The sequence below is a fragment of the Babylonia areolata genome, chromosome 1 (genome assembly GCF_041734735.1).
Source record: "Babylonia areolata isolate BAREFJ2019XMU chromosome 1, ASM4173473v1, whole genome shotgun sequence".
Lineage (NCBI taxonomy): Eukaryota > Metazoa > Mollusca > Gastropoda > Neogastropoda > Buccinidae > Babylonia > Babylonia areolata.
The window spans coordinates 79646174-79658673 of NC_134876.1; the positions used below are offsets into that span (position 1 = coordinate 79646174).

Sequence of the window (12500 nt, forward strand, 5' to 3'; positions counted from 1 at the left end):
ATGCACTACTCTTAGTGCTGTAGCCTTGGGGGCTAGCTGGCCTTTGGGAGAAATCATGGGATTGCGAGAAATCGTGGTCGTTCCCCTTCCACGTTTTCTCTCAATTGTGAGACACGATGTCCCCCTTATTTTTATCAAAATATATCTTTCATCATCGGAGTTGGTTTTTTGTCTTTTCCCAGTGCAAATCTGAGAGAAAAATGAGAGAGAAAGAAAAGAGAAAAGGAGGCCAACCACAACGACGATCACGATAATAACAGTGGCGTTAGCGAAGACATCAACAGTAATGACACTGAAACACAACTACTTATTATATTTCACGTAAGATGGATCACTGCAGTGCATCAACCTCAAATTCAACATCGGAATCAACAGCAAACAACGAAATTCAGGCAATGTGAATAACTCAAACCATGAATTAACATAACATAATATAATATAGTATAATATAATATAACTTAAACCGAATCTTTCCTGGATGCTGGGAATAACATCAAAATGATTCAACTTTATACATAAATGCGACAGCAAAAAAGGTGTTTCACAATGCTTTACCCTCATGTAGGGCGCGTGAAAACTGGACCGAATAGTTTTGATGTTTGTTTTGATGCAACCTTTTCTGTCATATTTTGTTAGAATGTTCTTCATTTCATGCTTGCTGCTTTGTTCATCTATTTGTGTCAGCATCCTTTCGCATGCAAGACTGCATTGCATATAGATTCTCAGATTCACAGAAGACACTTAGAACATGAAAATAGATTAAAACAGAGTGAAACAAGACCAAATCAACCAGCCAAGTAAACACACATAAGGAAACACACACACACACACACACACACACACACACACGCACGCACGCACGCACACACATACACACTCACGCACGCACTGACATACACATACATTCACACTTTTTTAAACCAGTACTGTGCCATCACCTTCACCGTCTATTGTTGATGCCTTCGCTAACACCACTGTCATTATCATTATCGTCGTTTTCGTCTCCCCCATTTCTCGTTTCTTTTTATCTCTCTCATTTTTCTCTCAGATTTGCATTGGGAAAAGACAAGAAACCAATTCCGATGACATAGGAAATATTTTTGAAAAAAATAAGGGGGACTTCCCACGATTTCTCACAACTGAGAGAAAACGTGGGAGGGGAACGACCCCGATTTCTCGCAATCCCTCGATTTCTCCCAAAGTGAGAGAAAAAGTGGGATTGAGAGAAATCGTGGGCTTACACCCCCAATGCCGACTTGTCCCAAAACCCTCTTGGCCGAGAGAGTGCGGGGATGTAACTTGGGCAAGACACTCTCCACGATAATCAAATTCTAACCTAGATAGCTGGGACAGCAGTTGCCTCCACTGCTGTTCTGTTGGTCATAGTCGGACACGACTGACTATCATACATACATGGATATCAGTGAGTAACAGAGAGGAGAACTTCTGACCTACAACACAACACAACACAACACAACACAACACAATCCAATCGGACCTGGTTTTCCTCCAGCGTCTCCACCACTTCCTCGGGGGCCCTGATGATGGTGATGCCGGTGCGGGGGTGCTTGTCGTGCTCGAACTCCATGGAGGACCAGGTGACGGACAGCTCTTTCAGGACCTTCTCCATGCTCATCTCCTTCACCGCCTTGTCCACGATATTCTTCACCTCGTCTTCGAATTTGTGCAGGTTCAGCTTCAGAAGGTCCTGCAGCACTGTGTGCTCGTCCATCGTGAACTTCACCTGAAAGCAAGTAGTGGTTGCCTTTGTGTTTTTGGACTCGCGGAACTGTTTTGTCATTTTTGTCCTACCCCTCCAAGAAAAAGAAAAAAAAGAAAGAAAAAAAAGAAAAAAAAAGCCAACCTCACAACAACATCAACAACAAGAGGCAAGGCCTTAAAGACTCACTTGTGATACGCGCCTTATCTGGAAAAGGAATCATGAGCACAAAAAAAACCCCAACAACAACAAAAAACAAACACGAGGCACAGCCTTTAAGATTCACTTGTGCTTCGTGCTTATCCAGCAAAGGAATCATGAGGAGAAAAAAAAAGAGATTGAAAAAAATCGCTGAAAAGTGCTCTGTATTGAATATGATATATAATAAGCTTGGGAGGGAAAAAAAAGGCATGCAAGCGGGATCGAACCACACATGTTCAGTTCTGATGCAAGCAGACTACGTCAAATGACTATAACGCGTTTAAATCATGTTTTTGTGTGTGTTTTATTATATTCGATTATTCTTTTATTTCGGCGTAAAGGAGACGTTGCCATCTCCTTCAAGCACATCGCAACACATGGTAGATTTCTAGATCTGCACAAACCAGTCTACAACGGGCTGAAAGAAACGATCGATTTAATTTTTCTTTTATGTTCATTCCAGTTAATTCAGTGTCCACTTTAGAATATTTATATGTAGTAAACACGTCGGTGGTGTAGTTAGTATCACTGTAAGTATTCTGTCCAGAATTTGTGTTTCTTTCCTTTTAACTATGAGCAAGAAACACGAGGTCATGTCGTCTTCGAACACAACCTACCTTCCAGTTGGCCAAACTCAGTGGAAAGCGGATTTTAGAGTTATTGGATTTCAGAACACATCTCAACGAAATAAACCGTTAATGATTCGGAAATACGACTTAATTTGGGAGACTTACAACCTGTTATTGGTATGACTGTGAAGATTTTTTTTTTCATACTATGCTTAAGCTAATTTTGGTATTGGCAGACAAAATATTTCCAGGGAAAATAGCAATGTTAAAGCTTACCACAGACACACAGCCACATACACAGACAACTGAACACCGGGTTAAAACATAGACTCACTTTGTTTACACAAGGGAGTCAAAAATAGCTAAAATGTGTTCTGTATTATATATATATATATTAAGCAGCTTGGGAACAAAAACGGGATGTGAGCGGGATCGAACCATGCATGTTCGGTTCGGAAGCAAGTAAACCTATCCACACCACTGTGGCGCATCTGACGTCATTTGAACAAATCTAATCTTCTAAGCTTATTTCAGCGTGATAAAGATATCATTGTATTGGAGGTAATAACGCCATCTAAATCAAGGGAATCCAACTTACCCCTGTGGCGGCCATCAGCTGTTTCCAGTGCCTCTCCCTGATGGAGGGGTTTTGCAGGTCTCCCACAGCTTTCAGCGAGGCCACCATGTTCTTGATTCTGCTCTCCAGCCCCAGGTAGGTGTCCCACGCCCTCATCTCCTTGTCCAGCATCCGCACGTCCTTGGCGAACTTCTTGCAGTCCATGTCCATCGTCTGACCACATGGTTAAATAAGATGTTTTGAAACAGTCAAAAACAGACAAACAAACAAACAAAGTGGGATGGTGAAGATCAATAATCACAACAATCCCCCCCCCATGCCCCCCCCCCCCCCCCCCCGAAAAAACAACAACAAAAAACCCACCACCAAAAAACCCCCCAGCAATACTACTACTACTAATGATACTATTATTATCATTATTGTTATTATTATCATTGTTGTTGTTATCATTATCATTGTTTTTCATTATCATTATTGTTATTATTATTATCATTGTTGTTGTTGTCATTATCATTGTTGTTGTTGTTATTATTATCATTATCATAATTCATGATGATAATAATGCCACAACAATAATCATAATAATTACAAGAACTAGAATAAACTAAAGTACCTGCAACTGGTTTGTGCGATAAAGACAGACTAGTTGACTTTAACAATAGTAGCAGTAATAATAATACAAAATTGATAGTACTGATGACAACGACAGTAACTATAATGAACTATGATACCCACAACTGGTTTCAGTGCTATGAGGGCAATCAAGCTGAGGCTACACGTGTATGACAGGTTTTTCCATTGGTCTAGATCTACCGCGTTGTAATAGTAAAATATAAACTTTTTGTTTTTGTGAAGTCACTACACTGCGAGTTAAAAAAACACTTTTGATCCATATCTACGCTTTCTTTTATTGCTGCTAAAATGACAGTCAAAGTGTACACTGTCTGCAACGACTGCTCCTTTTTAAATTAAAAAAAATTTTTTCTTCTTTTATTTGTTGATATTTTATTTTATCTTTTACAGCAGATGTGGTGCAGCGTATATGGAATTGTCCGCACTCTCAGACACCTCCTTCAAACTGAAACGTACAAGCGGAGGACTGTGGGCGACGTTACCTCCACGTTGATACATTTCCACGGCGTGGTGTTCCAGTCGTCCAGCGTGGACGTGACCAAGTAGACGAAGTCCCAGAGCTTCTTGAGGAAGCGGGCTTCCTTTCGGCACTGCCTGATCTGCTTGAAGTCTGGCACCGTCACATCGAACATCTTGGCGGACTCGGAGAGGGCAACGCTGGCCTTCTCCATGTTCAGAATACTGCTATTGGTCTGCAAAGGAAACATCGCTCTCTCTTTTTTATTTTTTATTTTTTTAGGAAGGGTGTAGCGTCTATTGACAACTTAAAATTCTAGCCATAACACATCTATTAACAACTTCAAATCTTAGCATAACATGTCCATTGACAACTTAGAATCCTAGCATGACACGTCTATTGACAACTTCAAATCCTAGCATAACACGTATATTAACAACTTCAAATCCTAGCATAACATATCCATTGACAATTTAAAATCCTAGCATAACACGTCTAGTAACAACTTCAAATCTGAGCATAATACGTCTGTTGACAAATTAAAATCCTAGCACAACACGTCTATTAACAACTTCAAATCTGAGTATAACACGTCTATTGACAGATTAAAATCCTAGCACAACACGTCTATTAACAACTTCAAATCCTAGCATAACACGTCTATTAACAACTTCAAATCCTAGCATAACACGCCCGTTGACAACTTAATATCCCAGCATAACACGTCCATTGACAACTTAAAATCCTAGCATAACACGTCTATCGACGACTTACAGTCTGAGCAAACTATAGTTTTCCTGTTCAAAAAAAGAATCTTTTTATCTTTTTACGCATTTATTTTATTTTATTTTTTTATATTAAACTAAACTCGTTCAGACAGAATCGTCGATTATCCAGTGTGAAGACGTGAAGAGTGTGAGCAGGAGAAAGGAGCGGGGTGGTGGTGGTGGTGGAAGGAAGAGGTGGTATACATGTGCGCCAAGGTAAGTCTTGTCTGATCGAGCAAGCATGCACATACTCCCATACGTTACACCAACATGTGCTAAAATGCATATCGTGATAAAAATGAAGCATTATCTATTGACGAAATTATTAAGTAAAAATGAACCATTACTGAAAATGCTTCTTTAGTTTCTGTTTCTCAAGGTGGCGTCACCATGTTCGGGCAAATCCATATACGCTACACATCTGCTAGACAAATGCCCGACCAGCAGCACAAACACACACACACACACACACACACACATATATATATATATATATATATATGTATATGTGTGTGTGTGTGTGTGTGTGCGTGTGCGTCTGTGTGTGTGTGTTTGTTTATTTATTTATTTGTGTACCTATCAAAGAGGATTTCTTCCAGATTTTGTCAAAAAGACAGCACTTTGTTGCTACGAGTATACTTCTTCAGTGCGCCAAGTGCATACGATTTTGTTCAAGAGCACACGCATACCTTATCAAGGATCTCATACGGGTTCTGACAATCGTAATTGAAAGCGTTCAGGGTCCGGAATTTTTCTCTGAATTTGTGCTGCTCCACGTCGAAGGAGGCGCACTTCTTCTGGATATTGACCACCTCCTGCGCCTGAAGCGGCGCCACCTTCTGCTTGACTGTGATGGACAGCTTCTTGGTGTTGGCCCACTTCTCTGGCAGGTGCTGCATCACAGTCAACAGGTCCAGAGTTCATTCGAGGAAAAAGAAATACAAACACACACACACAGTGACACACACACACACACACACAAACAAATACATATAAAAATATATATATATATATATATATATATATATATATATATATAGTGACACACACACGCATATTATATATATATATATATATATATATATATATATATATACATATATGTGTGTGTGTGTGTGTGTGTGTGTGGAGCAAAATGGTGTTACCTCATTGTTGAAACAGACAGACAGAGAGAGGGAGAAAGAGAAAGAGATGGAAAAAAGAGAGACAGAGACAGACAGAAAATACACACACAGAGACACACACCACACAGAGAGAGACAGAGAAGGATGACCACAACGTGACGAGCTGAGCTGCATGCACATCACTGTTCTCCCACCCCCCACCCCCAGGAGCTTACCGCTTATCCCCTGAAATAATAAATGAAAATGAAATTTGCATCTGTCACAAAAATGATAGGAATATAATGAGTAGAAATTCTGAAGATAAAGTACTGAATTCTTACAGGGAAAGATTACTTAGCAGGTGCACTGTATTTGGACTGACCTTTCTCAATGGTGTATGTAATGGTGACCTTGAAGGTCGTTTCACATACATTTCTGATTCAGGATCCAGTGTCAATGATTATTTCATAGCATCTGTTAATCTTTTCGAATCCTTATTTGAGAAAGTAACTCTACAGGTAACAGAAAGATTTGAATCTGATCACTTACCTCTTGCATTGTATGATAAGAATCAGTCTCTAAGGCAATGGGATGATAATTCTATTAATGATATAAATCCTTCTATAATTAAATATTGTTGGAAAAAAGAGAGACAGAGACAGAGAGAAAACAAACACACAGAAACACACAGACACACACCACAGAGAGAGAGAGAGAGAGAGAGAGAGAGAGAGAGAGAGAGAGAGAGAGAGAAGGATGACCACAACGTGACGAGCTGAGCTGCATGCACATCACTGTTCTCCCACCCCCCACACCCCCACCCCCAGGAGCTTACCGCTAACAGTTCGTGGACCTCATCGGGCATCTCCTGGCCGTAAGAGTGCAGGAGCTGGATGGTCTGTTTGAGGGGGTCGAACATCTCGTCCGTGTCAGCCATGCGTTCTCTCACTTTGTTCAGGTGCTTCATGACGCTGACAAGCGTGTCATAGTCCCCGGCCTTCACCTCCACAGACATCCCGGCATCAGACTCCTTGATGAATTCCGACAGCTCGCTCAGACTGCGACACAAGTAGAAATCAAGCTACTTTTCTCCGGCTGGAGTGGTTCGTATGCACTGGATTGTCACACAAGTGGTGATTACTGCTACGATGAAAAAGAAATCATTGTGGGGTTTTGTGTGTGTGTGTGTGTGTTTTTCCTCCTGGTGCGTGCTACATTTACTCCAACCCCTCCCCCAACCCTCACAACTCACCCACCCCCAGTCCTCCTCACCCCAAGAGCCCCGTACACGACTTATCCAGTCGTTCGAATCTCGACTTCGTTCTGAATCAAAGACTGAATATTATCACGCCCGCACGTTAATCCAGAATGTCCCCCCCCTCCACCACTCCCCACCCCCCTACCGTGACTCCCCACTCCTTTCCCCTATTTGTAAAGGATATGGAAATAGTGACACAAAAATTAGCCCTGACATCGCTCATCTTGGTATGTAATCATGATGCTGAATGTGTCAAGTTGGACAGTCTTCTTTCATCCGCCTATCCTAGAATGCTTACTTCTGTCGGCCACATCAGCAGACGAGGGCCTCGATTAAAAACACGGACATTACTAGTAAACAGACCAGAACGAAAAATGTACAAGGAAGAAAGTGCACTCGACCTGTTGTTGACATGATCGATGAGAAGCTGTTTGAACATGAGACTCCACTGTTTGATGGTGTTCAGTAAGGCGTGTTTGAAGATACTGGAATCAATCGAGAACCACCCTTCTATTTGACATTTGGGCACGATATTTTCCGCCTCCGTGTAGATCTTTTCGTACAGGTCGATCTGCATTGAAGGTTGCAAGAAATGAACATGAAAAGCTCTTTTTTATGTATACTCAATTTAATGGTACATGTTATTTGAAAACAAACAACCGGAAATCAAAATTAAGAAAAAAGTATGCTGTCTGTCAATTATATGGACAAACGTTAATCATTCAGTTAATCACTGTGATCCCATATTTCCATAATGCAAATGTAAAGCTGCACACTGAGTTGCAATACATATCTTCGGCACCATGCAACCTGTCTCAGCATCGCTCAGCTAAAAGTTTAACCAACATCACGTAAAAGTGCATATGAATACATATGAACACCACACACGCAGTCTTACACAAGGTCTGAATTATACATTCTGAATTATAAATTCCTCTTTTTGATACACCGACGTATGATCAGTACCTTGATTTCTAACGGACATAGCAAAGCATTTAATGTTTAGAAGCATATTTTCGCACAGAGATGGACCCATGCATTATTCTTATATGTATGAATATATCTTGTCCGTCGTCGTCGTCGTCGTCTTCCTCCTCCTCCTCCTCCTCATCATCTTCTTCTTCTTCTCCCTCAACTCTGTGAAGCGTCAATGGGGCGCCGCACAGAAGAACTGTTCATCAGATTCCTCCAGATCTGTCCGTCGTGTGTCAAAGCCTATTTGCATATACATATTAATTTTATGAGTTGTGGCAAAAGTTGACAGTTACAAGCATTTCATTTTCGCATAATTTTTCGTGTTGGTACATCCTCACCTATTGTTATTTTTGCCCACATATCTGTATTTGTATTTGTATTACTCTTTTTGTCACAATAGATTTCTCTGTGTGAAATTCGGGCTGTTCTCCCCTGGGAGAGCACGTCGCTACACCGACAGTGCCACCCACTTTTTTTGGGAGGTTTTGTGCCTGCAGTTTTATTTGTTTTCCTACTGAAGTGGATTTTTCTACAGAATTTTGCCGGGGACAACCCTTTTGTTGCCGTGGGTTCTTTTATGTGCGCTAAGTGCATGCTGCACACGGGACCTCGGTTTATCGTATCATTCCGAATGACTAGCGTCCAGACCACCACTCAAGGTCTAGTGGAGGGGGAGAAAATACTGGCGACTGCCGATGTGATTCGAACCAGTGCGCCTATATTCTCTTGCTTCCTAGGCGGACTTGATACCTCTAGGCCAACACATCAATGAATATAGCCAGATAACAGAGCGCCAACCTGTTCCTTAAACTGAGCCAGGCTAGGAGGGTTCTCGTCAAGGACGCCATCTGCCAAGGCATCCAGTTCATCAGCGGTCAGCATGTGGCTATACAGCAGGAACTGTCTCATGAAGTCGTTACGGTCGTCCACCCAAAGGTAGGCGTAGCTGTCGAAGGAATTGCGGTACTCAATGGCTTTCTGGATGATGACCTCCGTTCTTCTGTTTAACTCCATCTTCATTTCACACAGCTGGTCCATTTCCTCCATGTCAGCCTGCGGGGAAAATCCAGTGAAAGAAACCAGGTGCACAGATTACAGACAATGATAACAAATCGGTTGTCGGCGAAAGAATGTTGTTTTTTAAATTTTTTTTTATCCAGAGACATTTTATTGCACAGGTTATTAACAGTTAGTTCAACCTTTCGTTGTGCAGTTCAGTGACGTTCTGTGACTGACAAAGTGTGTCATCAATCGGTCAATGAGTCATCAATGCCACATGACGTATCATACACTAGGGCAAGATATATTCAGACACGAGTAAACACCAGTCAATTACTAACCAACGCAATATTGTCCATCTTTATGAAAAAGCAAAGAGAATTTGCATGCATGGGGTTTTGTTTATTTGCATGCTTGTTTGTATGTGTTTTTTTCTTTCAATTTTTTAAATAAAAAAAGTCCCGAAAAATAGCCATCAGCCGATTATATTCCCCTGGATCTCCAGACTGTTGCTTCATTGAACTGTTTGCCTTCATACCTTGTTACGGGACAAATATGGCAAACGACAATCGTGCTATCAAAACAGTAAACTTACACACTCTTTGCATACTGATATCCCCTACATTCTCTCTGGTTTGTTTTCCTCCTATTCTTCTCATTATTTCCTCTCATTTACCCTTCTAAATTTCTTTTTCTTCTTTTGTTTTACCAAAAAAGAAAAGACTTTCAGTCGTTGTTTCACGAGACAATGCGATCTATAGACTTTTTCACCCAGAGAAAAAAGACACTCAACTTTGAACCAAATGACAAAATGACTGTCGCACACAAAGAAAAAATTATAGAACCATTTGCACGAAGTTAGAAACTTCCGTGATAAGTATATAATGTCTGCAACACTAATTATATAGCTGGTGAAATTCATGGACTTTTTAACTGCAATTTGTTCATTAGTTTGCCAGCTCATGAGAAGCGCAAAGCGAAGAATGACTGGTTAAAAGGCTTTTTCCTTTCTTTGGATATGTAACGCGCGCGTTTTAAGGAGAATGCATAACGCGACTGGCCTCAATCACGTAAATATGCTGACAACTGTGGCGAAAGAGAAACAGGCAGAAACAAAGAGAGCAATGGAAAAGTGGAATTTCTAGCACATGATTTCCAGAATGCGGGGGAATCCTATTTACACTGGAAGACCCCAGCATCCCACGAGAGACAGAAGGAAAGTTACTACATTTATTTCAGTGGAGAATGCGAACCACGTTTGGCCAAACTCATTATCGGTTAGATATCGATGATGCATGTAGGAAAGTCGCTTCCGACTAGGACCACTAGAACAGCAGAGGAGGTAACTGACGTCCGGGCTATCTGGGCTAAAATTTATTTAATTATGGTGGAGGGTGTCTTGCCCAAGTTACATCCCTGCTCTCTCGCCCGAGACGGTGTTTGGACAATCGGCGTTGGGATGGTTCCCAAAGGCCAACTAGCCTCCAAGGCTGGAGCACTAAGAGCCGGTGCAAGCTACAGAACAGAGTACATTCCGGGGAGTGGGTTTAGGGTGGGGTGGGAGAGAGGGGAGGGGGGGAGGTCAGACCTGGTAATCCTCCATCCCGGAATGGACGGCCAGGCGGGGGATGCAGGAAGCCTGGCGGTACACGTCCCCCACCAGACTTTCCATCAGGGAGTAAAAACTGTCCACGGCCCGTATATCCATGGAGGGGATGAACACGATCTCTGGCACCTGTTGAACATCACACACACACACACACACACACACACACACACACACACACACACCGCCATAGTTTTGCCACATGGCTGCCACTAAACCCGCTAATAACTCTATCTTCTCCAGGTGATGAGCACAGCCAGTCTACTATGTAGGTGGAAGACCAGAAAGACTGCGCGTTGTTGGTTTTGGGATTTTTTTTCACAAAGAGCCACTATATATACTGTAAACTGCCTTGTAAACGCCCAGTATCTGGAAACGCCCCCCCCCCCCCCCAAACCCCCCCCCCCTCCCGACAACCCTCCCCCTGGGGCTCGCGCAAAGGCAAAAAGTAGCTCACCCAAATAAATACCCATCCCCAAACTCTACGGTGAGATATGTAACAAAGTCGGGGTGGACGTTTGCAAAGTAGTACTACTAGATTACAGTACCTGCAGCTCCATCTTGGCTTTGAAGAGAGGATCGGGATTGGAGTCAACACAGGTGTTTTCCAGGAAGAACTGCAGACTGCACTGGATGGTTCTGACGAAACCGTCCACAAGGAAATCGTCGAGGTAATCCACGTACGCCTTCCAAATGTCCGAGTCTCCGTCTGCTTGGTACAGTTCAAGATTTTCCTGTAATAATAATAATAATAATAATTATAATGATGATAATGATAATAATGAATGATGATGATGATGCCAGCAACAGCAAAAATAATAATGCACCTACACAGCATATTTATAATTATGTCACGTAAAACTCAACGACTTTTACATAACTAAATAATTTTGGCCACATCAGTGATGATCGTAAAAAAAGTGTGCTGGCCAAAAGACACACACACACACACACACACACACACACACACACACACACACAACCTCCCTATGCTGAAGCAGTTCTGCTACCCACAAGTCGTTGATCAAGAACGATCTGAAACACAGATCAACTCTGCTATGCTAGAGCGTATATCCGAAGGCTGCAATATTGTATCAAACAGTCGCTCGTTCCCCCCAAAAATGTAGAAATATATCATCTTGTACTACCACCATTAAGTTTTTTGACTCAGTTATTGTTAGCTATGTATCAGTCTACTCACGAAATGGACCAGATGATAATAACACAGACTAGCTGAAAACAGTCAAAGATTAACGTGAAAAATCGATAATATGTGCTGATTTTATTGGTGGGCTTATTGTGTAGAAGGAAAGGCAATACGTTTCTGCAAGATTTTAAGATTGGGGGACGGAGCGGAAGAAAGGAAGCTTGTTTTCTGTAGTTTTACGCATCTGCCACCACACTTGTACCTGTAGTTTTACGCATCTGCCACCACACTTGTACCTGTAGTTTTACGCATCTGCCACCACACTTGTACCTTAGGCTTTCCTTCATTATCAAAATACATACTCCCGACGAAACGTCATCGACACAGAGCGCATGAGACAAATAACAAGACTTGCAAACGTTACTACTGTCGAAGGAGAGGAAGGCCAAAGAACACTTGACACAGAACAGTCGAAGGAAAACTCAAGA

The 12500-nt window shown here is 41.9% G+C and overlaps 1 protein-coding gene across 1 annotated transcript in view; it reads right to left on the reverse strand.

Annotated features, from left to right (window-relative positions):
• The window catches only part of LOC143289304 (dynein beta chain, ciliary-like), a 123692-nt gene that overhangs the window by 77153 nt on the left and 34039 nt on the right, over positions 1 to 12500 (reverse strand). The window contains exons 14-22 of the mRNA XM_076598337.1: positions 11414 to 11599; positions 10848 to 10994; positions 9059 to 9313; positions 7687 to 7856; positions 6863 to 7085; positions 5614 to 5817; positions 4183 to 4392; positions 3089 to 3280; positions 1499 to 1744 (exon numbers count right to left, since the gene is read on the reverse strand). Coding sequence (XP_076454452.1) covers positions 1499 to 1744; positions 3089 to 3280; positions 4183 to 4392; positions 5614 to 5817; positions 6863 to 7085; positions 7687 to 7856; positions 9059 to 9313; positions 10848 to 10994; positions 11414 to 11599 — 1833 coding nt within the window. The remainder of the gene's footprint in view (positions 1 to 1498; positions 1745 to 3088; positions 3281 to 4182; positions 4393 to 5613; positions 5818 to 6862; positions 7086 to 7686; positions 7857 to 9058; positions 9314 to 10847; positions 10995 to 11413; positions 11600 to 12500) is intronic.